Source organism: Arvicola amphibius, chromosome 13 (assembly GCF_903992535.2).
Source record: "Arvicola amphibius chromosome 13, mArvAmp1.2, whole genome shotgun sequence".
Lineage (NCBI taxonomy): Eukaryota > Metazoa > Chordata > Mammalia > Rodentia > Cricetidae > Arvicola > Arvicola amphibius.
In genome coordinates, this window is record NC_052059.1 from 3,025,610 (window position 1) to 3,052,146 (window position 26,537).

The following is a 26,537-nucleotide window of genomic DNA, read 5'->3' on the forward strand; positions in this document are numbered from 1 at the left end:
CTACCCTGGTCATTCTCTTTCAGTTGCAGTAAATTAGCTTTTCAGCCGTGGCCCTTTTCTGTTGTAGCCATGGGCACTCCCTTTCTTGTTTCCCAGAGAGCTTTCCTGGTCTTCTTGCCATGATGCGTCTCTGCGGTGGCTCCTTGGTGCAGTTCCACACCGGTGGTTTTGGATAAGGCTGTCCTCCCCTTACCTGATATCCACTTGAATCCCCAGGTGCGCATGTCCTAACGGTAGACACACAGTTATGTTGGCTGGGACTTGCTGTCGGTTCTTTATTTTGGAAACGTCATTAAGTTAATGGGTTGTTCTGAGCTGGACTACTTAGCGCTGCTGGTGGAGTGCTTGGGAAGGCCTCTTCTGTCTTCCTGCTCCTATGTATTAGGGTGGTGATGTGGGATTCCCCTCTGATGCTGCGATTACCATTGGTTAATAAAGAAACTGTGTTGGGCCTGCGCAGGGAATGGGGGGGGGGACACTAAACTAAATGTTGGGAGAAAGGAGGCGGAGTTTAGGGAGAAGCCATGTACTCCCCCCCCCCCCCCCCCAAAGACAGACACCGGAGGGAACTTTACCCAGTAAGCCACAGCCACATGACAATACACAAATTAATAGAGACAGGTTAAATCAGTATGTAAGAGTTAGCCAATAGGCTTTCTCTTCCGGTCTCCTTGGCCTCGGCGGCAGAAGCAAGATGAGGAAAGGAACGTCATCCTTCGGAAAGCGTCGCAACAAGACGTGCACGTGGTGCCGCCGCTGTGGCTCTAAGGCCTACCACCTTCAGAGTCTACCTGTGGCAAATGTGGCTGCCCTGCCAAGCGCAAGAGAAAGTATAACTGGAGTGCAAAGGCTGAGAGACGCAACACTACCGGGACTGGGCGGATGAGGCACCTAAAAACTGTCTACCGAAGATTCAGACAAGGATTCCGTGAAGGGACAACCCCTAAACCCAAGAGGGCAGCTGTTGCAGCATCCAGTGCATCTTGAGGATTTCAGTCTGTCATAAAATAAATGTTCTGGTTTCCAAAATGGAAAAAAAAAAGTTAGCCAATAAAAAGCTAGATCTAATGGGCCAAGCAGTGATTTAATTAATACAGTTTCTGTGTGATTATTTCGGGGCTAAGCAGCCGGAACTAACTAGCGGCCTCCTCCTACAGGATAGATTGGGTTTAAACATGGATCTTTATTGTGGTCTTTGATTATATGTCTTGATACTAAATGGACGTGCCAGCTCAGTGTCTGTGTTTGTCATTGGGTGCCAGATGCAGGCAGGGGGCTGCACAGTTCCCTGCGCAGGTCTGGCTGCGCAGGTCTGGCTGATGCTGGAGAGCGTGGGGACACTGGGCGTTACATCTGGTAGAGCCAGGGTCATGCTGGGTTGTTCTTGGTTAGGTTTAGGTCACCCCATGTGTGGGGGCCTGATTCTGCCTTTCTAGCCCCACTTCCAAAGTCCTCAGGCCTCTGGGTGCCACCAGTACACAGCTCACCTGAAGCAGAGACCTTCTCTGCCAGGCCTTGTGATGGGGTCAGCTGAGCTGATTGTGTGGTGCCCAGAGGTCTGGGTGGAGATTCATTGCCACAGGCCCTGAGGATACATGGTGCTGGATGCACGGTGGTGTCACGCTATGCCTGAGAGTATGGGAGTTGGTGACGGCAGTCACGCAGACTTCAGAGGGTACAGGCAAGAGACTGGCCTGCTGGGATGCAGCTCCCTTTCCTCTTTGTGAGGCTTTGTCGCTGCTTCTTGCTACCTTCATGGCTCGACTGGGGCGCGGTGGTGAGGGTTTCTGGTTGCAGAATGGCAGGTGAGTCCACTCCCAGGGGCTAAGGCTCAGGGATTGTCCTAGTCCTGTGACCACCTGGACTGGAGGAGCCATGGTAGCTGTCCCTTTAGGGCCTGCAGTGGTGATGAGCAGAGGGGCCTCCACTACAGTCCCCATGTCCTGCTCACTCTATAGTGCCCTGAGACTGCTGTGTTCCGTTCACTACAGTGACCATTTAAGGAACCCAGTGTGTGCACTGACATGGTTGTACGTGGGCTTGGGCAGCAGGCTGAGTCTCACGGCAGAGCCCACAAGACCTTATCTGTGAATAGATGTCACAGGGTTTAAACAGGGCTCTGTCTCTGCCACGACACTGGCCTCCCTGGGAGGAAAGGGCTTACTCCGCCTTAAAAGTCTACAGTCCTTCATGAAGTCAGGGCAGGAGCCTGGGGGCAGGAGCTGATGCAGAGACCACGGGCACTGTTGACTGGCTTACTTTCTTTCTCATATACCCCTGGGCCACCTGTCCAGGGGTAATGGCACCTTGAGACCCTGCTGTGTAGTGCTAGGATTTACAGTCACTAGTGTGTGTAGCTTTAGGTGGCCTTGGACTTCTGCAATGTCCCTGCCTCCGTCTCCTGAGTGCTGGGATGACTGGCCTCGAGGCCTAGTGGCTTATACGATGCAAATATGCAGTCGTATGGAGGGGCATTGTATTAATGTTTTCCATGTCTGTGTGTTTGACCATTTTTTAATAATAAACATTCTGTTGGGTTGGTAGAGCGTTTGCCTAGCGCACATGAGGTCCTAGGTTCGGTTCCCAGCACTGCAAAAGCAAACAGAACAAACTACGTTAAGTTCAGGGCACAGTGGTCAGCCCTTTACACACCCTCCTCTAGCTGCCTCTCTCTTGAAAAGGCAGCTGTCTAGTCCCATGAGACCTTGATTGTAGAGGTCTGGAGACCAAGGTGCCCACTGGACCTGCACAGCTGTGCGCCAGGTGCTGCTCAAGGGTTGACGACCATAGAGATGACAGTCAGGATCGCTCTGTATGTCAGTAAATCTGTCCACTTGTTTTCTGTGTTAAAATTATGCCAAGGGCTATATTTCTTATAATTTAAAATAATTGTCTTTTTCAGAACCTGAGATTGAGACACATACACACCATGCTTGTCTGAATATACTCTTGTTTGCTCTGGTCCTTACAGGCAGACATCTGGTCCCTCGGCATCACAGCAATAGAACTGGCCAAAGGAGAGCCCCCGCATTCCGAGCTGCACCCCATGAAGGTGTTATTCCTCATCCCAAAGAACAACCCTCCCACACTGGAAGGAAACTACAGCAAACCCCTCAAGGAGTTTGTGGAGGCCTGTTTGAATAAGGAGCCGAGCTTTGTGAGTGCACCCCTTTCTGTGGTCTCAAGCCGGTGCATTTGCCCTGGGGGTTGTTCAGTCGTTCTGAGTGCACCCCTTTCTGTGGTCTCAAGCCGGGTGCATTTGCCCTGGGGTTGTTCAGTCGTTGTGAGTGCACCCCTTTCTGTGGTCTCAAGCCGGTGCATTTGCCCTGGGGTTGTTCAGCCGCTGCTGGCTGTCACCATGACCTCATACAACTCTGCAGATGAGTTTGATTTCTTTAAATTACGGAGATTTGTTGTCATTTTCTATGTTAGGGATTTAAGTTGTAATTGTTTTGTTTAAAGTTTTCTAGCATTTCATACCCCGTTGCCCCTGAGGGGTTTTCTCCTTGGTGTGGGGTGGGATCACAGTTTTCAGTGTTTACAGACAAGGTCAGGCTGGGAACTGGGAAGCTGCTTCAGCAAGAGCAGACGCTGACCTGAAGAAGACGGAATAAACGTTTCCGTTGTCTGTGCTGGAGACAGACAGGATACCCGTCACCCACCGTCTCTGCTTCCTCTCTTTCCCTCCGAGTTTACTCTGTGATGACAAAGCCGGGGCATTAGCTACTGGGAGCTCTGCTTCATTTCCTGGAGAACTGGAACTTTCCTTTGAAAGCATTCTGTGTACCTGTGTCACAGGTAGCATCATGTGGGTTTCTGTGAGCAGAGTTATCTGGAGGCCATGCTTCATTGAACCTCAAGAATATTCATGAGGGGTCCCGTAAACCCTTGTCTAAAAGTGACGAGAAAAATAAGTTTTACAATAGCATCATGTAGTTCCCCCAATAGGGTACCAGTTCTGGCAAAGGAATTAATCAGAATCTAGAGCACCATGGGGGCTGCAGGCTGAGGGCAGCAGATCAGCATTTGGTTACTGGGTTGGGTGTCGGCATGGTGGGTGTGGTCTCGAGGGCAGTCCAGCTGTTTGTTTATATCACGTGCTTGTGTAATGCACAGGGTAGTACAATGTGCTCGGGAAGAGAGACCCAAGTGTGTAGCATATTCTTCTAAAGCTGGTCCAGTACTCATTTATTTTTGGGGTACACCCTCCGCTTTGGCTTGAGAAGGCTGCGAAACTGAAAACATGGCAGTTGGTTGTGCTTGGAGGGTCACGGGCAGCGGGTGGAGGGGGAGGGATTGCTGAGGCCACCCGGGTTCTCAGGTATCATGGTAGAGAACATGCTGTTCTTGTTAAGAAAAAACATAGATTCCTGGAGCAGGGGGACTGTGGTGTGCCGGGCTGCACCTCTGTGTCCGCTGCCACTGCTTGGGTCACTCTGCATGTTGAGGGAGCTTTGTGCTTTGTGCCGGTAGGTGGGGGAGCCACTGGCTAAACTGGGTGAGCTGTTCGGTTGGAGCTGTGCCATGTCCAGGTGGTTATCAAGCTGTTGGCCCCCGTTACTGGGGTGGGGACAGTAGGTTCACATGTCTGCTTTTCTAAACTGGGAGTGCTGGTGACCACGGGAACCTGGTTGGGTCTTTCCTGACTCCTGCCCTAACCTGTTGTAGATGAGTCGAATCATCAACTTCATTTTAGTTTGTGGTATTAGCCCAACCCTATAGGAAGTCATGAAGAACATGTGTTTCCCTTATTCAGCGTCTGTCATGAGGTAGTACCACGTAAACCAGAAGATGCGCGCTCTCGGGCAGTACTTAGAGTTCTTTTGTAGTGTTCTGGGTAGGCGCGTTCTTTCTTTGGTTGAATGGTTTTGGTAGACTGTTTTGTCCTTGTTGGAACTCCCTGTCAGGTCTACCTTGTGCAGGTAGGCTCAGGCTCGGGAGTGGTGCAGCTCCTCTGGAATAAGCCTGCAGAAGAAGCAGACTAAGTAGAACCCAGTGCTGTGTGGCGCAGCGGTCCGACATTTTAGTCCAGAAGCCTGACTGTTCAGGCAGAACAGAGTAGAATGAAGGAGAAACTCCATCTCGTGATTATTTGGGCACGTGTGTTTCCAGAGACCCACTGCTAAGGAGCTGTTGAAGCACAAGTTCATCATCCGCAACGCGAAGAAGACATCCTACTTGACGGAGCTCATCGACCGGTACAAGAGGTGGAAGGCAGAGCAGAGCCATGACGACTCCAGCTCAGAGGACTCGGACGTGTAAGTTGTCCCGTTGAGCTCTCCATGGTTCTCTGTGGGAGTTTGCGTGCCTGTGTGCGTGTGTGAGTGACTAGGAATTTGGGTAGTTTAGTTCCTCATGCACGCGAGGCCGGCCCTGTGCATTGAGCTGTATCCCACCCCTCCGGACTGATGCTGAGTTCCATGTTGTACCCATGGCCTTGTTTGGAGTCTTTGGCCCAATGCACTGCCACAGAGTTTGAGTGACATCTGTGTTAACAGAAGCTTGCGCAGGACTGTGGCGAGGCTTCCTGCTCTTCATTACCCCCTGCCATTAAGGTCCCGACAGACAAAGTCCTATGTGCAGTTCTGAAGAGGAAAGAAAGATTGCTTTGGAGACTCCCAGTGTTGTCAAGCTTTGTATGGGGCAGTTACTCACTGAGTGTGGGTTCCCCACTCAGCACCCACATTTGTTGACTGATGTGTGAAGCGGTTTGGAGCCCTGCTCTCCGTGCCAGGACAGTGGAGCGTAAGCCTCTGGGATGGACCCAGTCTGAAGGTCCGGGTTACTGTTGATAGCCCGGGTGAGACCACTGACTGGGAGTCACTGAGGTGCTGTTGCTGGGGGACTGGTGTCAGCTGTGGCTGGGCCAGAGCAGAGGGCCTGGGAGCCAGGCTGGGCCAGAGTGGAGGGGCCTGGGAGCCAGGCTGAGCCAGAGTGGAGGCGCCATCCCAGTCATCCCAGCGGATTTCAGATACCAGGGGCTTCAAGACTTAGAAGAAAGCTAGTGAAAAATACACAGAGTGGTGGGATTGTTGCTCAGTACTGGCTGGCATGTTAGCGGCCCGGGTTTCAGCCCTAGTGAAGGGTTTGCAGGAGGCAGGGGTGTTGTTCAGGTTTCGGCAGCACAGGGAGTACTGTCACAGTGGTGAGGTGTCAGAGATGGAGTGTGTAGAAGACGCATAGCTTAAAGTGTCGTTGCACCATGGAGAGCGGGCAGAAGACACAGACCTGTGACACTCGGGGTATAGGCCTTAGGAAAGGGGCCAGCCCCTGGGGTCAGAGTAAAGCTGGAACATGGGCGGCAGGCAGGCACCGGGCCATTGCCGTAAGGATGGAGCAGGCCCTGACATCTTGTGTCTGGCAGTCTGTAGAGCCTTGGTGGTGGCACACAGGGCAGAAGCGGGCTGTGGACTTGGGGACAGTGACCGAGATAGTGAGAGGAGGTGACTTCTCCACCGTGAGGCTGTGGCTGCAGTAGGGCAAAAGAGGACATTTTGATCCATGGCCAGAAAGAGGTTCTTGGAAAGAAACCAAGGTTCAAGAGAGACTGACAGAGAAGTGGAGGAGGTGGCCCCAGAATAGTGGCACTGTCTGCTAGTGCAAGGGCAATCCCAGGAGCCATGGTCCTTCCTGTCTGCAGTGCTGTGTGGCGCGGCTGCAGGTGATTGGTGTGTCAGTGGGCTGGGTAGTTCAATTCGTAGCCCAGCCCACGTTGGTGAACTTGGTGGGGTTTCTGTGTCAAGGGAAACAGATGGCCAGGCATCTGGAGGCAGCGACTCTGGGGACTGGATCTTCACAATCCGGGAGAAAGATCCCAAGAATCTGGAGAATGGAACTCTTCAGCCATCAGATTTGGAAAGAAATAAGGTACAATAGTGGCTCATGCCTGCTCCTATGCCTGCGCTCGCCAGCGGCACACGAGCCTGCTGCGGGAGTGAGATGCGGGACTGGGAGTGTAGGTGCTGAGCTGTGCCCCGTCTCCTCCTGACCCTCAGCCGCATGGTGGAGTTGGATGTGGAGTGAAGCTCACACAAGAAAGAGAGCTCTGTGAGCTCCTGCCGGACTTCAGCGTACCCTGATTTTATGCTGGCGCTTTAATTTTGGACCCCTTAAAAATGAGTGTTGTGTTTAGAGACTTAATTTTGATGGGGTGGTTTTCAGCCCACTTAAATGTACAAGAAGCTGTGTCTTAAAGATGTTGTGGAGCACAGAGGCCGTGTGGACCAGTAGCCAACTCTGGGGCCCACAGGTCTCCTGAAAGGGGTGGTGGGAACTGGGCCTCTTGTACAGGGACTGCGTGGAGTTCCTGGTGCTAGCCCGCCACAGTAATTTCCCGTGGGTGCCCAGCTGCACAGGTAGCCCCTTGACCATCTCCCTCACATAGTGAGCCCGAAGGGCTTCCAGGAGGATTGCAGAACCCTTGCCTGGTCCTGTTTCTAACGATGCCCTCTTCTTCCCCAAGGTGAAGGACATCCCAAAGAGGCCTTTCTCTCAGTGTTTATCCACCATTATTTCCCCTCTGTTTGCGGAGGTAAGATCCTTGGCTGCCTTTCTTGGGGGTGGGGATAAGGTTAGGAGGGAAGAAGAGGGGACCGGGGCTGTCGTTTGTAGGTGGCTACCAGTACGAATTGGGGGCAGAGGCAGGCTCAGCTTCTGCCTTGGCATCCATGCTGACGACTGGCCATGGGCCCCGCCTTCCATAAGCAAAGCCGATGAGTAGGGAAAGCCGTGTGGATTTCCTGATCTGTCAATGGCTGCGTAGGTTTTACTGGACTCAGACTGCTGTAATTATTCCTCAGTGACAATCTCAAATCCACCAGAATGTGATAATATTCTGAAGTCAGCAGCATTAGGGGTAGTAGGCCAAAACTAGAGGTGAGGGTTCAGTGCTTGTAATAGTCATCAAAGCTCCGTAAACATAACCTGTTCAACACGTGAGCACCGTCCACAGTGGAATGTCCCCATTGCTGCTACTCCGCCCACGTCAGGGACCATCGCACACGTTAGTGATGGGGCCATTGCATCCGCACTGCTGTGGTGAAAGGGGGCAGGGCTCTGGTTCTCCTGTCTCTTTGCTTCTGCTTTGAGACACACAGATCAGAGGCAGGTGAGTGGCAGGTTGCAGATTAGTCTCTAAATACTGTGCTTGGAAGTGGCAGGGGCTGTTAGCTAACAGACAATGCCACAATGGGCCCTGCTTCTGTGGGCCTCCCCAGTGTCAGCCTTGGCCATCTCTCCATGGCCCCTTAGAGACAGGGTAAGGAATCCCAAGCTCTTAGGACGACAGTGGTCTGGTTGTTTTCAGCATCCTCGGAGTCAAAGCTGAGTGTTTTCAGGCATGTTTACAGACATGGATGAGGGAGACTGGGGACCAAGCTGCCGCTGTCAGTGCTGGGAGGTCTGTAATCCTGAACTGAGCTCAGTCTTGCTGTGAGGGGCTCTTGTGCCTGTGTCCCATGCAGTGAGCACCTCCAGGAGAAGGAGGTGTGTCTAAGCACACAGTTGTGTGACTCACGGGAGTACAGGACAGTGTTGCCCGAGTCCCAGGACTCAGGGTTGCCACATGTTTATGTAAGAACACTTGACAGCGCTCTTGACCCCAAAGGCTGTGTGTCTGAGTTCTGCCCCAACCCACAGTAATCCTTAAGGAGTGAACCAGGGTTGTGTGTGGTCAGCATTGATAGCACTTTCTGGGGTAAGGTGAGGGCTGAGTTCATCGTCTGAATTGTATATGGAGGTGTGCACCATCAGAATCGTGTGTGGGGTGTGTGTGTGTATGTGCACGGTCAAGCTCGTGTGTGAAGAGTTGTGTAGAGTTGCTTGCCTGTGTTGTGGCCTGGTGGAGTCAGGCGAGGACCTTCTTTTGCTCTCTGTATACACAATGTTCACAGAGACCCCAGATGGCCACAGAGCTCATGCCTGATTCCTCATCAGCCTGGCCTGGCGGTGGGGGTGATGGCGTCAGGGTTGCTGCCCGGTCTGTGCACATTTGTCTCACTGCTCTCGTGTGCCTTTTCAGCTGAAAGAGAAGAGCCAGGCATGTGGAGGAAACTTGGGGTCAATAGAAGAGCTTCGGGGAGCCATCTACTTGGCGGAAGAGGCCTGCCCTGGGATCTCTGACACCATGGTGGCTCAGCTCGTGCAGCGGCTGCAGAGGTAAATGGCTCTGGGCTAGAACTGGGCTGTAGGACAGCCTGGTGGAGCTGGCGTGGCTTCTGGGACTAGACAGCTGACACAGGCTACAGCTGGGTGTCTCCTGGATGCTTCATTCTTGTCTGGTCCTGTTATCTCCCCAGACCCGGGCTTACAGCATAACCTCTGGGGAAAGGCTTGTTCTGAACGTCACACAAGAAAGAGGTGACTCCCGAAAGGACCCCAGAACCTTGCCTATATAGTTCTTACCAGAGAAATGCACGCTGCCTTACACACCTCTGCAGTGGTCTTGTGAGCAGAGAGGTAAAGCCCAGTCACACTGCTCACTGGGAACTGGGTTTGAAGCCTTGTTCAGATACCAGCAGCTTCGGTGCAGTGGACTCCGAGCCAGGCCTGGAGCCTTGCCTGTGGGTCTGTGCTGTGCTCTGCCTCGGCAAGCTTCCATCCCTGTTTGGTGGCTTTGGGCACATAGCCTTTGTGTTGAATAGATCTTACTGTTAGGGCTAAAAAATAAAAATGACTTCGTTGGTGGCTCCCAATCTTGAGGCCATTGAAGGAGAGAGAGGTCTTTTTAAGATAGCTCATCACAAAAATAAAGGAAAATACAGCTTAAAACCAGCTGTATGCTCATCCAACAGGTTGTTGTAAGTTCTTTAACTATATTTGATAATTTCCTTTGCCAACTTACAATCATTATAAACAATTATCTAGTGAGATATTTTGCATTGTTTTCTTTGGTATTAAACCTTTGAAATCTGGTATGAATTCTACATGGCTACATCTTTCTCAGTCCAAACTCAGATTTCAAGTAGACACCCATGGCCTTTGTGGTAAGTGGGTCCTCCTAAGTCATCAGATGAGTGGCAGGGTCCTGATCTTGTCTCTGTAAACATGGCTGTGGCGTTCCATTTTTCTCCTTGGTGTTCCTGAAGGCCAACCAGCCACAGGGTGGTCAGACAGTCTTCTCAGAGTGACTTCTGTACGGAGTGTCTTCAGTGAGAGCACTGCCTCCACCCACAGAGGGGAGCTCACCCCATCACGGGGCATCTGCAGTTCTTGATGTCTGAGTCTTGATGTGGCTCAAGTGTGCTGCTAAGAGCATCCTGTAGACCTGTTGATGTTCAGTGTATTATAAAGGGACTCTGGCTCTCTCCTGTGACATGATGGCACATTTGTAAACTGCTGAGCTTAGCCTCAGACTAGCCCGAGCGCTCCGTCTTTGGCAGTACCAGTTTTCAGAATAGGTCCTGGGCTGGAGCAGGCTCGGCACGTTAGGTGCATTCTACAAGCAGGAGTGTAGGCCAGCACCATACACCGGCCTCGCACACTGCTGTGGGGCTGTAAGTCCAGCCTGGGATGGGGAGTTGGCCACAGAGGCACCAGCCAGCCGGGTCGGAAGGGCAACCAGAAGGGCAAGCTCTAACCAGGAGGACAGGCTGCCTGGAGAGTGGTAGAGGGAGAGCCTTCAAGCGGGCCCTTGGCCCCATGTACAAAGGAGACAATCCTAGGTATCCTAGGTGTCATTTGCTGACTTAGTGACTGTCCTTTTCCACAGAGGCTGAACACAGGCTTGCTTTTTATGTATTATGAGTTTTTGTGTTAGAACCATCTGTTAACCTGCTGATTCTTGTGCTTGGGTTCTTTGACGTTTTGCCCTGGTGTCAGAAAGGATGTTTACTGGTGTCTCTTTGCTTTCCCTTAGATACTCCCTGAGTGGCGCGGCGGCTCACTGAAATGCCTTCTGCATCTGGGTTTGCTCTTTCCTTTCTTCATCTTCCTTCTTTTTAAAAGTCAGTAAGAGCCTTTGCTGACTCTGCGAAGAGGTGTCATGGAGGCCCACCCTCCTGTAGCCGCCAGCACCTGCCCAGGGACACAGTCCTCACCGTGCCACACCAGGTGGAGTCCTTCCGATGGGGTGGGGGGCTACTCCTTCAAGCAATTATTTTATTTTTTTATTGTTTTTAATTTTAATCATAGTGCACATATTCAAAGAAAGTATCTTTAACAAACCCTGAAATGTATATTTGGGCTGTGACAAGGCGGTTGGAGACTCGCGACCTCAGGTACCTGCTTTATGTTGCTTGCGCCTCCCCCGGGAGACGAGTTGCTCTGGTGGATCAGTGTACAGATTTGTATATAGCGTCATTTTTACAGAAAAACTTTTGGCGTGCATAAGGAATCACTGTGTACACATTGGCCAAGTGCTTCTGTAGATAATGTCTGTGGAGTAAATATTTGACAGGCCAGAACTTGAGTCTATTGCCTTGCCTTTATTACATGTAAATTTTGAATTTCGTGACCAGTGATTTGGATTTTATTTTGTATTTACAGGGTCTGTCATTAATAATAATTACCCTCCCCCCATGGAACACTCCTGATTGTACCTCAACAGATGCAAACTTCCCCCTGGGTTTCCCTGTGCCCCCTTTGGTACACTTGGAAGTTTTTCTTTCTCATCGATGGTACTGTCTCTTAGTGTTGCAGTTGGAACACATCTTGTCTCACAGAGCTTTAAATTATTCTGAGTTACTCCCGGATGAAGCGCGTTCATCTAATCTTTGTTGAGTTGTGCCACTGTGTCTGCACCAGATGTACCGTCCTGTCCACTCCTTTCTTTCCGTGGAGCCTTGTGAAATCTGCATATCATCTACCCCACCTGGAAGTGTCTGAATGCTCACACAAATAAATTTTATAACTCGCTCATTTTGCATACTCTTCTTGAAACATGGCACCGCAGAGCAGACGGGCACCTGCTGTGCACGTTTGTGGTTGTGTAAATGTGTGTAGAGACCCCAGGGGAAGTGCCCAGATGTCCAAAAGCCAAATGTCCAGGTTAGTGCCCTATGCAATTGTGTTGTGTGTTGGTCACTGAGGTGTGGCCAGTACTGTGGGTTTGTGGAGCTGCTGAAGCTCTTGCTGGGGACGTGAATGGTGGTTTCAGTTCTTTTCAAGGAGCTGGGTCTGCTGGTGATGTCTGCCAGCTCCCTGTTTCTTCATGTGCTACAAAGCATTGCTTGGCAGGGCGGGAATTAATGAGTTCTCAGAGCAGTTCCTGCCGGTCTTACTCAGGCCGCTATAGTTTGTGCTTTGATCCTAATTCTTGTCCTCTTGTTGGAGTGCTAGGTCTCGAGGAAGATAGTTGTTTTTGGAGCAGGACCTGTGGATGAACTTAGGGACCTCGTGCCCGGTGTATGATGGCCTCAGCGCTACAGGAAGGGCGGGCCGGTGCTGGAGGTGCTGGTTGTGAGGACCGCTTAGAATAAATGGGGCGGGGCTAGGATTTTAGACTTAAATCGTGATAGTCTAAGCGTAGATTTGGGTTGGATTAATAATACACTTTGGCTAGGGGAAATAGAACCACCTTGTTAGTTTTTGGATTTTTTTGTTTTTTGAGTCTATGGGTGTTTTGCTTGTATGTGTGTCTGTACATCACATGTGTGCAATGCCCTTGGAGGCCAGATGAGGGTGTTGGATCCCTTGGGACTAGAGTTGTAAGCTGCCATATGGGCGTTGGGAACAGAATCCACGTCCTCTGCAAGAGCAGCCAGTGCTCTTAACTTCTGAGCCATCGCTTTGGCCCCAGTACTGTTAATCTGTACCAAGAATGTTACCTTGAACAATGAAGTTTGAGACTGTTTTATGTTTTCTGAGTATTCTGTACTGCAGTGCTGTGTGCTTTCCTGTATGAGGCTGTTGCAGAGTCAATCTGTTCTGCGGATGAGCATCCTGAGGGCAGCAGGCATTTCTAATGTATGGAGCCCTGCAGTCTTACAAATGGATAGCAATATAAATCTTGATAGCGAAGCCAGTCTCTTCTTCCTTTGTAGCGCTGGGACATGAGCCCAGGGCTTGGTATGTGTTGGGTGAGGGCTTTCCTTGCAGTCCCTGCCCCGTCTTCAACACGAGCCATTGTGGTGGAGCTGCTGAGGGGACTGGGTCTTCGTTAAGCGTGATGTGTGTGTTGTGTGACTGTAGGCAGATCCTCTGCAGTCCCTAGACTATATGTAAGGCACAGCCTCCTTGTGAAAGCAACACATGATTCTTTGGGAGTTTATTAGAAACTCCACTGGGGGTGTGGGGTTTGACAGTTTAAAAGTGGATTGCCTTAGAGTCTCCTGCAGGTAGCCCTGTGCTCCTCCAGCACAGAATCAGGTGAAGTGTTCCACGGACACATTGTGTTTTCACTTGGTCCTTTGTTTAGAGCAGGGCCCATCTCAGATCTGCCACCGGTGCCTGCCTGGCATCACAGGCTGTGGTGGGCGAGCTCAGCATCTCCCAGAAGTCCCTCAGTGCTCCCTGCAGGCTGTTCACAGCTCACGGGCGCAGTTTCTGACGGTGACGAGGCCACCGTCTGGGAGAATGAGGCTTCAGGTCTGGCTCATGAGACAGACGGTCATCTGGGAGCTGCAGGATGGCTAGGAACTCAGGATCCTTTCGCCTTGGCCTCCTGAGAGCTGGGATTACAGGTGTCCCCCGCCATGCCAGCTCATTGATGGCTCTGTCCCAGGGGGTAACAGCCTCTTGAGTAATCCACCAGTCAATATGGGAGATTGTGGGTTCCTGCGTGGAAGAAGCCCACTGTTCTGTTCCCGAGTTGCTCATCAAGGTTCCTGTTTGGTTCTCTGTGTAGTGTTTTATACTTTCTTGGGCAAAACCTGTAATTGGTTTATATGCATTATATTTCTTAAAAAACCTGGCTTCTGTGTTTCTGCTAAGATATGGCAATGAAGGTGGAAACACTCTGGAGTACCATGCTGTCATCAGAGGTCAATAAAGTTCTCAGAAGTGACTGTTGTGTTTGTGTTTTGGGGCCATCAGACTCTCCTCTGCAGCTGTATGAGGCCAGAAACGCCTGTCACACAGTCTGAAATCACACTGAAGAAAATCATCTTGTCTCCAGCCCTCCAGGAATTTGGTAACTCGGGGAGCCTGTTCCCAGCACTGCTGGTGCCTGGTGATGGGAAGACTCACCGCAGAGTCTGGATGGCCATGACCTCTAACCCCCCCCCACCCCCCCCCTTCTCACTTGGGTGTGTTTTCATCAATGTGCCAGAATGTTGTATTGCCTCAGTACCATGCCTGGTGGGTGTCCTATCCCCTTTCCCACCCACCAGTACCCCCCTTCTTCCCACCACACAAAGACAAGACAAAGCTGTTGGTTTTGCCTTCAGACTTTCGTGTGCTGGATTGTGGCATGAGGTATTTTATTCCCTTTTGTTAGTATTTAGAACCATCTGGTACATTGTAAGGCAAATGATTGACACATCTCACTCCTTGTCCATCTGTGAGTCATGGACACAGCCACAGCCCCTAGACTCGGGGGGGGGGGGGTCTGCTCCTGGGATGCAGGGCACTGGGTGAGGACTGTGCTGATCTGGCCAGCTTGCATTGTAGAGGGCTCTGTGCATGAAGGGAATGGAAGCCACCCAGTCACCCTAGGGAACAGGCAAACAGTTTTCCACTGGGAGGCTCAGGTTGTGTTTGGCAGCCAGGTTCCCAGAAGACTCTGTACAGGACGTGGGCTGTCCTCCTGTCCGTACCCCATGCCCAGAAGGAATGAGTATAGAAGGAAAGACTTGAAGACAGGCACCATAAGAGACTACTAGAGAGTGTGCAGGTTCAAACCATGGCGTCAGGAGGAACTGGGTCCAGTTACCAGGGCTGGGACTACGTACCATGACCATACAATGCTTCTCCGGGAAGCTCACTCAACGCCCCATAACGTAACAGCACAAATGGCCCCGGTCAACAACATACAGCTTCTCATGCTTGTGAAACAGACAGGAAAACATCACAGCCTAAGAGCCCCCACTGTACACACCACGCACGGACAGTGACGCCCAGGTATTGCACTGGAAATCCGCTTTTCTTAACAGAAAACCCCACTACAGTTTGTAAATAGGAATCACAAACAATTTGGTCAGCTTCCACCAAGAAAATGGGTCTGGTAACCAGGTCTCCCTGGAGCCAGACCCCTCTGTGGAATGGAGTGCACCACAATTGCTCATTAGTCAAGGAAAGTGAGTCCTACCAACGTCCTATTATTATAAAAGTAGAAAGATTGGAAAAGAAATGAAATCCGAAAATGATCTCATTTGCTTAAGACTGCGCCATGTGTTGTAGACACTGGAAAAAAAATCCATTCTGGAAAATAGCAGTCCACAGGTGAAAGACCACGCAACCCTTCCCTAGGAAGAGAAAGCGCACTTGTGTCTCAGGTGAACGGATGCGTGGGCCCTGCCCTGGGGTGCGCCTGCAGGGCAAAGACTGTCATTTGGCACTCTTGATGACAACATCTCAATACTGGCACAAGCTAAAGCGCCCCATGAGAATGGCAAGACAAGCCCTCCCATCCCTAGGCCTGGAGGGGAAAGACTGCTGAAGGAGAGATCAGTATTGGAGAAGACAAGGTTTGGAGAAAAGCCTGTGGAGGGAGGTGGGCGGGAGCTCTGCACATCTGTGCTCAGACTGGTGTGGATTTCGCTAGGCTTCCTTGTATCTCCCAAGAGAGCAGCCATGGCTGGAACAGCCAGTGTGTCCAGCCATCAGTACAGGTGAGATTCTTTGTGACTCAGGATGTGGGCCCGGGAGGCTGAGCTGGTAGCACTTCGTATGACTTCCATCCACCTAAACAACGGAGGGGACATTTTACCTTGGGTGTCTATATGCCTATGTTAGTTTATGCTAATGTTTGAGAACCATAGCACACTCTACATGAGGCAATTCCAAGGGCCGTGTAGGGCTACAGTCCCACATGACACACCAAGTCTGGGCACTGCTAGTTGTCACAGTTGGGGGTGTTACTGACACCAGCTCCCAGGGTTTATCCCAAGTGACTCTGTTCAACATGTCTTGGTGTATATATGAAGGAGGCCACTGCTCTTAGGATTCAGCATGGTAAGGCTCTACACCTTCTAGTTGGTGATGTAGACTGAGAATCACTGCCTTCTGGGCCCATCTGCAAGCATTACTAGGGTCTCCTGGTGGATCTAGAAATGCTTTGGGCCAGGGAAGAAACAAGCAGCAAGGCCAGAAGAGAACTTGCTCCCAAGGTGGGGAGCTGGCACGCTGGGGCCCCTGGTGGTGCTAGGGGATGCTCTGACATGTGTTCACGTCCGGTCATCTGGCCACCTGCTTCACTGCTGACTTCTGGCTGGACAACGACCACTGCACCAACGCTCAGCTCACTAGGTCCACTGGGATTGCGTGTGTACCAGCTTCCTGGCATAACGTGCACACGGTAGGGGACCCGGCCGTGTTGGCACGTGCTCACCACGTGTGGTAAGGACTGACGTCACTGAGGAGTTGGGATGCCACACTGTCTAGCCAGGACTATATGAGGCAGGCCTACAGAACACACACTAACTTCCCTAGAGCACACCCAGGAGGGGCACCTACCTCTCGAACGTGTACTCGCTCTCAGCCCTGAAGTAGTACACGTGGGACTTGAAGTGCAACTTAAACACATAGTCCTTGTGGATGCTCTCAGACTCCGAGGGGATGGTGAGCGAGTAGCCCAGTAGAGGCAGGCTGGCGAGGGGGTGATTGTCCTGCAAACAGAGGTGGCTGTGAGGAAGTGGGCAATAGTTGATCAAGGGCTAATCTTGAAAGCCAGTCTTGGCCGGCGTGCCATGGTCCCACTAGTGAGTCTGTAAAGAACATGGTCTCCCTCTAGGAGAAGACATGCTCTGTCTCCTCCCTTAAGAGCCAGACACTTGGCTAGGAGGCCCCCCCTAAAGACAATGTCTCCCCATAATGCAGTGCCTGGAGTCACCGTGAGGTCTGCCTTCCTGAGTCCTCACTCAGAGAAGCAGCATCAGTCCTTTGGGGTGTTGGCTAGAGCCTAATACACTTTTAAATTCCCTACAGTGCTTTAGGCTCCCTTGCTCTTTGGGAAAACACCCCGGCCCTCCCAGCTGGTGGCTGGCCCGCCCTGGGCCCCCCGGTATCGCCCTTTTCCTCGAGTTCCCACTTGGGTCCGTTCTTCGTCCCTGAACATCTGTTTGTGTCTACTGTTAAATTCAAGAACAGCAAGAGGGACCCCGAGTCTTGTGTTTAACACCCCCCCCCCCCCAGCAGCAGCTGTAAGGGAGAGCGTAGAGGCCATCTGAATAGATGGGCAGTGTCACTGTCTTAGAGCTGAAGGTCTCGACGGATGTGGCTGGCTGGAACCCCGCACTGCCCGACATCCGCGTGTGTTTCATGGAGCAGGTAGACCCCAGGTCAGGGCCAGCTGCCCTGTGGGCACTCACTTGGTGTGATTTGTAGAAGAACAGGCAGAAGTTGGTGAACACGACCCACAGCTTCTGCCACCCGTTGCTGTTCTTGAACTTCCTCAGCAAGTTCCCAGACAGCTGGTTCTGAAAGACAAGTGGGGGCACTGGGAACACAGATCCATGCCATCCACTGCATCTCAGGAGCCTCTGACGTTGGCTCCTGAAAACCTAGCACCAAGAGCAGGTTTCTCACAGCAAGATTGTTGTGTGCAGAGGCCATCGGACTGCATGATGAATTCCTGTCACAGATCATGTCTTCACAGGTGTCCTTAGCTGTCGTCACCCTTGAATATGACCTCGTTAGGGAGTGGGGGGTTGCAGGTATTGTGGTTAGTTACAATTAGTCATGCTAAGAAGGGCCCTAACTAAGTGACTCAGGGGCACCATGCAACAATAGACTGTCAGGAATGGCCAGGGATGCTGGTCTTTTCCCTGGGAGACTAAGGATTGAAGGAGTCCCTTCTGAGCAGCTCTATGCTGCCACCTAGTGGGGATGTCCAGAAGCCATGCCAAGCCCCTGATTCCTGTAGGTTCCTGTAACAATTCTACTGGGCAAGGACACAGACTCCTGCACAGGCTCCCCTGACAGGACAACCTTTCCTCCCTCTGTCAAGCTGCCACGAGCAGAGGGCGGTGAAACAAGTTGGAAGGGTAATGGTAGTGAAGGCTAATTAGTACCGCCCACAGTTCACCAAAAATAGGTGGAATTATTGCACATCTTAAACAACCAGGCTGGAGAGAGCTCAGCCGCTCAGAGCACATTCTGCAGAGGACCAGAGTTGGGTTCCCAGCACCCTCTTGGCTTCCACAGGTATGACACATTCACAGAACCCCATACCCCGCCATACTTCAAAACCTTGAAGATAACTTCACGTCTGATTTACTCCATTTTCATAAATGCCACTGTCGGTAAGACCCCAGTGGCTAGGAACTGGTATCGGAACAGCCGCTCAGCCTGACGGAACAGTGCGAGCTGAGGGGTTCTGCTCACACCACAAAGTGCTTCAGCTATCCATCCAGCTGCCACTGCTGTAGGAAGGGCACGGGGAGGTCCAGGGAGTAGCAAGCCCCTCACAAACCCTTCTGTCTGGCCTTCCTCTTAGAACTCGCCCTAAACAATGTCACTGCTTTGTCCTTGTGGTGTCTCTGGTCACCACCCCAGTGAAGGTTCTAGCAATGTCTGGCCTGTCAAATGCCACCATGCTGAGCCCATGTTCATACGGATGGCTCGGCTCAGCCTCCAGTTGTTGGGGCTGGATTCTGAAACAGTGGGCACCCTAACGTGGTGCTGTTGAGGGACTAACACTACTGTGTCCTACAACCTCTGCCTCTAGTACAGCTTCAAGTTCAGGTCTAATGTCCCCACCTCCAGGGCATGTGATCTATCACAAGTGACAATCCTACAAGCAGATACCCGGATGCAGGCCAGAAGGAAGGGCAGCAAGCAGCCTCATCTGGCAGGGAGTTGGGAATGTCACCACAGGACACCAAGGCTATACACACACACACACACACACACACGAAGAAAGAGAATGTATGGGAGAGCTAGGGCCTTGGGTCCCCTTGAAAACGTCTTTAGGTCACAGCTGCTGTAGGAAACTCAGTGAAGGCCACTTGCAGAAACACAATCCCAAGACTAAGAGAGCTTAAAGCACATCTCCAAACTGCTGTTGTCCTGGCTCACATTCTATGACCCAGGCAAGTCACCCCCGTGACTAAATCCTCGTGCTGGCAGGTGGCCTTGGCAACACGATGGGCCAACTTTGCCAGGCTATATGTGGTGGCTGCTTTGCCGTGGGATTTGGAAAGGTCTAGAAGTAATCCAGAGGGAAGGCTCACCTTCAAAGCAACTATTCAGGCATGAGTCACAGCTCATGCGGAGGGCCTGGCCCTGCTAGAATCACCTCACCCGCTTCAGAACTGGCTGTCCCCGGGCGTACCCCGTTTCCCAGGTCACAGCTGCTGAGGTGTCTGGGGTTCTTGGTTCGATATGGGCCATGCTGCTGTACCTGAGCACACTTCCCCATTCTGAGTCCATGGAACAAAGGGAAACGTGGAGAACAAAGGAGGCCGGCATCTACAGGGAATGTGCCTACTCTGTCCCAGTGGTGGAGACGGCTATCGCAGGCTCACACGGGATGGGTTCTCCGCTCCCACGTACCTCCACCGCGATGCTGAAGTCCACCATGGAGACACTGGTGTTGCGGTGCCAGCACACATGCACCATCGTGTTGCCACGGTGAGGGGCCTGGCGCTCCAGTGAGGTCCGTGAGGCGCTCAGATCGTCCTCGGACTCCTGGTCGGCCGCTGTGGCCTCATCTGGGGACTCTGCAGGAAGTCGTGAAGGCGGTACAGATACCATCGTCCTCACACCCCAAGTGCCGGAGAAGGCGGGGTGGGGGTGGGGGCTCCCAGTATGGCCCAAATGCCCAGTGGGTCGGATTCTACTGAAGCATCCTCCCAGTATCCTTTGCGGTGGCTGGGAATCCTTCCTGCCCGTGGCCTGTACCCCGCTCCCCTCCATAAATACCGGCTGATACATGGCACCCCCACCCCCCGCTTGGAAGAGGTGGTGTACCCGCTCTCACAGCCACTAGGACACGGATCCCAAAGGCACGGACAGGAGGCCTACCTCTCTGGGGTTCTGCCTAGCGTGCCCTGTCCCCTGGGAAGTGGAGCCCCACCTCTCCTTGTGGCCTTGGGCACATCCCCACCCTTACTGTTGTCGGGAGGACTGCTAGCCAGGAGCTCGGGGGCGGGCCCATTGCTTTTCTCTGCCAGGTCAATGGCCGTCTGGATGTCCTCCGTCCACTTTTCCATCTCCGACCGGGAACTGCAGACAGACATGGCGTCAGCGTTTCAGACCCCGGAAGGTCAGAGGCAAACAGTACGGGTCGGGTTCAGGAGTTACCTGGCGGCCACGATGATGGACTGCCGCTGGCCGCGGAGGGTCAGGCAGTGGGGCACACCCCACTCCTCTTCACTCTCCTCGATCTGTGGAAGAGTCCGTCACGTCACTGCTGAGCAGCCAGCCAGGCACCTGTGGCATCTCTAGACACCAAACTGGCTACCCAGCCCGGGCAAGGCGGAGCTCAGAGCCGGCCTCGGGCCCACAGGAGCCCCTTCCCACAGTCAGGGAAGGTCTCAGAAAGGCTAAGGGACATTCTGCGTTAACTTCTGGAAGCTCACGCACTTCCTCTCCACCTTCTGAGAAGGTTGGCATAGCCAGGCGCCTGTGGACATTGCCCACCAGGATGTGGGGCCCTGCCTCGGTGAGGGAAAGTTGGTTTTGTCTTCACTGAAGGGGCGACTAGGGTTGGCCATGAGACACAGGCGAATTCGTACCGTACGGCTCGAGTTGACTTGCCCTGGAGTCTAGAAAGACCATCCTGTAGCCCATGTGTGCAGAGGAGGTAGTGTTTCTAGGGTCCTCCTCGCTAGTGAACACGGAAGTACCTGCTCTTCATGGGGAGGGCTTGCAGGGCTGGACACTTACCGTCATCCCGTAGAGCGGGAGCTGTCCATGGACTTTAAACTGATTGGATGCTGTTAGCCCCCGGCTGGTGTACAGCAGGACATCGTTGAACTAGAGGGACAAGCAGAAGTGTGTGGGGAAATGGGTCCCTCTTACCTCTCAGGGCCTCCCCAGCCGCGGGACCTTCCTCGCCCACTGGCCGCATGGCTCTGGGACTGTTGAGGACGCATGGCTTGCCCCACTCACCAGAAAGAACATTCGCTGCTGGAGCCCCTTCCCGGAGAGCTTGCTGAGGCTGCCCAGGCGGATGAACTCCTGTGGAGCACACAGAGTGTGGGAGGCTGAGCTGGTGCCTGCATTCTGGCCTCCGAACCCTGACCCCATGATACGTATGGCACTAAGTGGGCAAGAGAGCGAGTTCTGATCGGGCAACACTGAGACAGCACTGGTTACGAGTGGTGGATTTTATGTGCGTTTTACTCCAATCTTAAGCTGTTTCTCAGCTGGACACTAGTGCATGGCTGTAATTCCAGATACTTCAGAGGCTGAGGTAGGAGAATCAGTCAAGCCCGGGAGTTGGGGGCCAGCCTGGCAAGACTCCCATCTTAGGCCAGCATGATTGCACCTCAATTCCAGTATTTGGGAGGCAGAGGCAGGTCAGTCTCTGTGAGTTCAAGACCAGTGTAGTCTATGTAGCTGCACAGTCTCTAAGGGCTTCTCAGTTGACTCTGTGTATTTAGGGCGGCAACTTGACCAGCCAATGGTTGCACTCGTAAGGGCACTGAAGTTGGTGGGGCCATGCCGATTCCACCCTCACACGTAAAGCATTCCCTCTGCTGAGCCGGTGGCACACGTCTGGCACACGCCATGTGTCCCTGTTAGCGCCATACAGGAGCCTGAAGTTCCATGCTAATCCCATGTTCAGACACATGAGCAAAATGATTAAGAAATTTGCCCTAGAGCACCTTGGAGGCTCTCACCCATGACAAAGCCTGTGACGCTTGGCTGTATGGTTGCCATTCCAGGCTCGCTCAGAGCATGGCTGTTACTGCCGTGGGGCGGGCTGGGCTCGGAGCATGGCTGCTGAGCCCTCCAAGCAGGCCCGATGTGGCACACAGACAGTCACTGCAAGCCCCAGCTGTACTTGTCTTAGGGTGTTCTGACACCCTAAGGAGGAGATTCCTACTTTAATGGGCAGGCAGGCCCAGAGCATCTGGGGTCAAGAAGATCCCTATTCCTCAGCAAAACAGAGCTGTCTGCCCCACAGGGGAAGCCCACCTGACAGGATCTAACCTAACTCCTTTCTCTTTAACCACCACAGAAAGTCCCTCTCCCTGGGCGGAGACTCACCTGCTGACTTCAGTTCACCTGCCCTATGCTTATTCTGGTCAATTGTTTTGACCTACCGAGGGCAGCCCCTAGCCTTCCAGATGGTGTCCACACTATGTCCAGTGGCAATACACTAATCGAGGAGACAGTGTGCGCCCCGTTGTTTCTATGGGGTCTCATCCAGTCTTACGGACCTCTCAGACCTGATGCGATCCTCATCCCACAGAGTTCCACCCCTCGCTACAGGAGCTAATCCGGAAGCCACGGCAGGAGACTGCGATCCAGTGCTCTCTCCACAGTGAGAGACGTCTCTACACCGGGCGCATAGTATGGTACGTATTTTATAATGCTCAGACAATATAAATGACACCAAGTCCACTGGGCTGCCCAAAGGCTGCAGATGAGGCTGGTGTGGGCTCGGCCCCGGTAGAAGGAGAGCACACACTCATGACCATGGTCTCACATGTGACTGATGGTCTCTCTCAACTTGCTTCCCAGACACTTTCTTGGCGAGGTTTGCTGACAAATAACTAAGGCATCTCCTATGGGTCACATGGATTAAAAGCCGCCTGGGCAGGGGCTAGGGGACTCTGTGGGTACAGTGTCTGGCTGTGTGTGCTGGGGGACCTGAGCGTGGACCTAGAATCCAGGTAAGCAGGCAAGCGTGGTGGGGCGCATCTATGATTCCAGTGCTGGAGGGGTGGAGACGGGGAGGGGGACGGGGAGGGGGACGGGGAAGGAGTGGACTGGGGTAAGGTATCCCTAGGACGCAATGGCCTCCGAGCCTAGCCTACCCTGTAAGGCCCAGGCTAGTAAAAGGTGTCTCAAAAACACAAAAATAGCCAAGGTGAGCCACACTGGAGAAAGCTCTTTAGAGATGAACTCTAGCTAACACACACACACACACACACGCACTTGCCCTGGCAGAGCTGAATGTGACAAATCATATACCCTAGTACTCAGGACCAAGAGTTTGAGAGCAGCCTGGGCTACATTAATATTCCTGTCAAAAATTTAAAAAGGCAACTAGCAAACTTGTTTTCAGGAGAGCAACAGGACATGGCTAGATAAGCCCTCAAGGCCCCAGCTGCCTGGAGCTCTGTCTGCAGCAGATCAGGAAATGGGCCTGCGGGGGCAGGGGAGGAAGACAGCCAGTCATCCCACAGAGAAATCAGGTGAGAGACAGCAAGCAGCTGAGTAATTGTGTTTCCGGCGACTTCCCCTGAGGGGCACCACAGAGACACAACGAGGGTGGCTTCCTACCTTGCTGTAGGCGCTGGGCTGGAAGGAAAGTCTGTGCAACATTAGCTGTATGAAGCCCGTGCGCCCGCGTCCGACACGGGGACAAGGCGGTAACAGCAAGGACGAGTGGGACTTGCCCAGATCATTTTCCCAGGAGCTAGACCAAGACGTGTGTCACCTGTCTCTGGCATTTTCCCGCCATATGCCAGTGAGAAATTTCCATTTTCACTTACATAAATTTAAAAAGCTTTCTGAAACCCTCTTTACAATGTGTGTGGGGGCGGGGAGGAGGACAGGGGCATAAATAAGCACACTGACCAATCAGGTGGCTGGAGCTGAGGAGCCCGGAGCCTACAGCTACACTAGAACACACACGGCATTCCCCACTCCCCACCCTCTCTCAGGGGCTGGAGGAGACTGAGGCCCCCTCTGACGTTACTCCAACACCTTGAGCTTACCCTTCCTGGGATCACAAGATTGTCAATGCCAATCAAATCTTTCTTGAGCTCGTGCAGCTTCTGAAAGTTCTCCATCTTGATCATTGTCCCGTGCAATTGTGCCACCATCTCTGTGATCTCTGCCAGCGCAGCTGAGGAAGGGAGACAGGCTGCGGGTTAGCCCAGGCAGGACCTGCGGGTTAGCCCAGGCTGGACCTGCAGCCCCGTGCTCCATGATGGCCTTGTCATGGGATGCTTTGTTTCAGCCGGTGTGACAAGCTCCAGGCCTGCTCCATCCTCAGCCATGACCGCCCAGTTTGGTCCAGCAGACATTTACTGGGAATCCAATGGTCAGCAGGATGGGAAGAAGCTGTGGTTACAATGATGGTGTCGTGGCCCCATGGTGCTCACGCACAGAGGGGCAGTTTCTATCAGCATGGGATTCCGCATCCTAGGCCCTCATTAGCAAGGCCACCTATGTCTCAAGTCAGGTAGCACTTTTAGTCCACTGCCAAGGACAAATGAGCCCCAGCAGTACTAGCGAAACAGAATGCAAGTTAGCCAAGCCTGCCCAGGGTAGCACAGTCTTCTCCTCAAAGCTGGAGCGGCCTTTAGCCATCCTACGTTGGCACACCTGACCGGTAAAACCGGTGTCACGAGACAAGGAAGAAGAGAGAGCAAGAGCAGCCCAATACAAGGGTCAGGCAGAGGTTAAGGCTCTCGGAGGAGGAGGCTCGGGATTCGCTATGTAGATCAGCCTGTGCCACCATGCCTGGCTCTCTAATACTTTAGGTAAGAGCCAGGGCCTTGGCATGATGGTGGATGCACACATTCATATAATGTGTTCCGGAGCCACCGCCACAGGGCCCACGCTGTGCAGTCAGTAGACCTGGCCCTTGGCGGGACTGAGGGTAAGCTCAGGGCATGCAAACTTTAACAGACTATATATAACACGGGACAAAACCAGCTTGGGTCAAATGAACCCTGGCTCAGTGAGACAAGCGTATGTGGGATTCTAGCTCTGACCTTGTCCTGAATGACACTTGCAAGTCCCCAAGCCTCAGTTTCCTTCCAAATGGGCAACTTCAGTGATCTCCTAGCACCGTGAAGGGAGGCTTGGTACAAGGCTGGGCACTGCGCCAGGCAGGGGGCGTGAGAAGCTCAGGTAGAAAGCACGAGGGGCTGGGCTGAGGGAACAGGGTGCTAGGTCTGGGCTCTAACTGTTTGCTTCCCCACTGTGTGACCCTGCACAGGTTTCTTAGTCTTTCCGGCCTATAAAATGAGCTACCCCGAGACTCAGGCTGTGTCCGATGCCCATAAATAACAAGCAACCTGAGCCTATCAGCTATTTCCTCGGCAGGCCTGAGGTGGGAGTACTAAGTCTCACGTAGACAGGTGGAGGCTGGCTTCTGGGGCTGGCTAGAGATGAAGTTTTCCCAGGGTCCTTTGTTCCTGACCACCTGGCTGCAAAGGAGAGGAAGTGTGCAAACAGGGAAGGAAAGACATTTCAACTACCAGTATCCCCTTCCCATAGAAAGATCAAGATGATGGAAACCAGACTCGCTAAACAGCAGGTGGTCCACAGAGACCCCAGCAGGCACAGCATCCTGTCTGCGCACACTCACTGCGGCAGTGTGGGCAGTCAGGCCTGCATGTGCGTCCTTACCTCGGCAGTCCCTAAAGTCGGCATGGCTCGGAGGGTGGTGCTTGCAGAGCCGCTCCAGGACCTGCTTGTAGTGCATGAGCCGGTGCAGTGGGCGCAGGAGGAAGGTGTTGAGTGGCAGGTAACACACCTTCTGCAGCTCGAAGTCTCGGCAGAAATGCTCCAGCCGCCGGGAGCCCTTGATGGACGTCTCCAGCGCCTCCAAGGCTTCGCTGTGCTTCCACAGGTGGGCTGCCAGGTGCTTGGGGAGGAAGGGGAGACCGTCCTGGTCAGCACGTTCACACCAGTGTGACTCACAGAGACACACCAGTGTGACTCACGGAGACGGGCAAACCTTTGTGCTCACTATTTTATTACAGTTTATTTATTTTTTCTTTTCCAGACAGGGATGCAACTACAGGTCAAGCTCTCCTGTTATGAAGAGGACCCCAACTTGTGCCAGGACTGTGCAGAGCTGAACGCACCCAGTGAGGGCACACTTGACGGATTCCATCTGGACACGCGTTCCTGCGTGCTGGCCAAACGAACCAGCTGAGCTTGCTTAATCATGCACAGATGCATTTAGTGCCTGGGCTGGGAGTGGGGCAGGAAAGACCCTGCAGGCAGCATCGTGCTAACCCAGGATGCTGCATTTCTGGAAATTGCTGCCTTCCACACTGTATAAAGTCTTTAATGCCAACAATAAAACAAAATGAGCAAACTAACAAATGTAAAGTGTAACTCAATTCGCTCCTCAGAGAAAGGCGGCAGTGCACTCCCTAACCTGTTTTGCCTTCGCAGAGCCCCAGGCTGCAAACCCTTGCGGTGCTGGCATGGTGCTGTAATGCCATAGCAGCTGAGGAGGCCGGCAGAGCACAGAATGCCAGCCTGCATAAAGTGGGAAGAGGCGCTCAGAGGCGCAAGAAGGTATATTTTTAGGTCTTCCATGCTGGTTAATCGGGGAAGGCAGTGGGAGAAAGGCA

At 52.8% G+C, this 26,537-nt stretch overlaps 2 protein-coding genes, 1 long non-coding RNA gene and 1 pseudogene across 6 annotated transcripts in view; 3 read left to right on the plus strand and 1 right to left on the minus strand.

The window, feature by feature from the left end:
* Nucleotides 1–16,456, plus strand: part of Stk24 (serine/threonine kinase 24) — a 91,223-nt gene extending 74,767 nt beyond the window's left edge. For 2 of the 3 annotated variants that reach the window (XM_038310314.1, XM_038310316.1), the window contains 6 exons: nucleotides 2,972–3,157; nucleotides 5,113–5,258; nucleotides 6,744–6,867; nucleotides 7,463–7,531; nucleotides 9,020–9,156; nucleotides 10,856–11,856. In XM_038310314.1, the coding sequence (XP_038166242.1) occupies nucleotides 2,972–3,157; nucleotides 5,113–5,258; nucleotides 6,744–6,867; nucleotides 7,463–7,531; nucleotides 9,020–9,156; nucleotides 10,856–10,886 (693 nt within the window). In that variant the 3' untranslated portion in view covers nucleotides 10,887–11,856. Of the gene's footprint in view, nucleotides 1–2,971; nucleotides 3,158–5,112; nucleotides 5,259–6,743; nucleotides 6,868–7,462; nucleotides 7,532–9,019; nucleotides 9,157–10,855; nucleotides 11,857–13,971 lie in introns of those variants that run through there. The other variant, XM_038310315.1, reaches the window with a different exon arrangement.
* LOC119800197 lies at nucleotides 695–1,068 on the plus strand (annotated as a pseudogene).
* The window catches only part of Farp1 (FERM, ARH/RhoGEF and pleckstrin domain protein 1), a 223,976-nt gene continuing 211,747 nt past the window's right edge, over nucleotides 14,309–26,537 (minus strand). For both annotated transcript variants that reach the window (XM_038310311.1, XM_038310313.1), the window contains exons 18-27: nucleotides 25,579–25,816; nucleotides 23,934–24,064; nucleotides 21,151–21,219; nucleotides 20,926–21,015; nucleotides 20,341–20,423; nucleotides 20,150–20,262; nucleotides 19,591–19,757; nucleotides 17,406–17,513; nucleotides 16,552–16,703; nucleotides 14,309–15,780 (exon numbers count right to left, since the gene is read on the minus strand). In XM_038310311.1, coding sequence (XP_038166239.1) covers nucleotides 15,699–15,780; nucleotides 16,552–16,703; nucleotides 17,406–17,513; nucleotides 19,591–19,757; nucleotides 20,150–20,262; nucleotides 20,341–20,423; nucleotides 20,926–21,015; nucleotides 21,151–21,219; nucleotides 23,934–24,064; nucleotides 25,579–25,816 — 1,233 coding nt within the window. In that variant the 3' untranslated portion in view covers nucleotides 14,309–15,698. The remainder of the gene's footprint in view (nucleotides 15,781–16,551; nucleotides 16,704–17,405; nucleotides 17,514–19,590; nucleotides 19,758–20,149; nucleotides 20,263–20,340; nucleotides 20,424–20,925; nucleotides 21,016–21,150; nucleotides 21,220–23,933; nucleotides 24,065–25,578; nucleotides 25,817–26,537) is intronic.
* On the plus strand, nucleotides 16,520–26,257 carry LOC119800198. The gene is made up of 4 exons (XR_005282991.1): nucleotides 16,520–21,454; nucleotides 22,226–22,565; nucleotides 25,587–25,801; nucleotides 25,958–26,257. It is a non-coding gene; the product is annotated as an uncharacterized LOC119800198 (long non-coding RNA).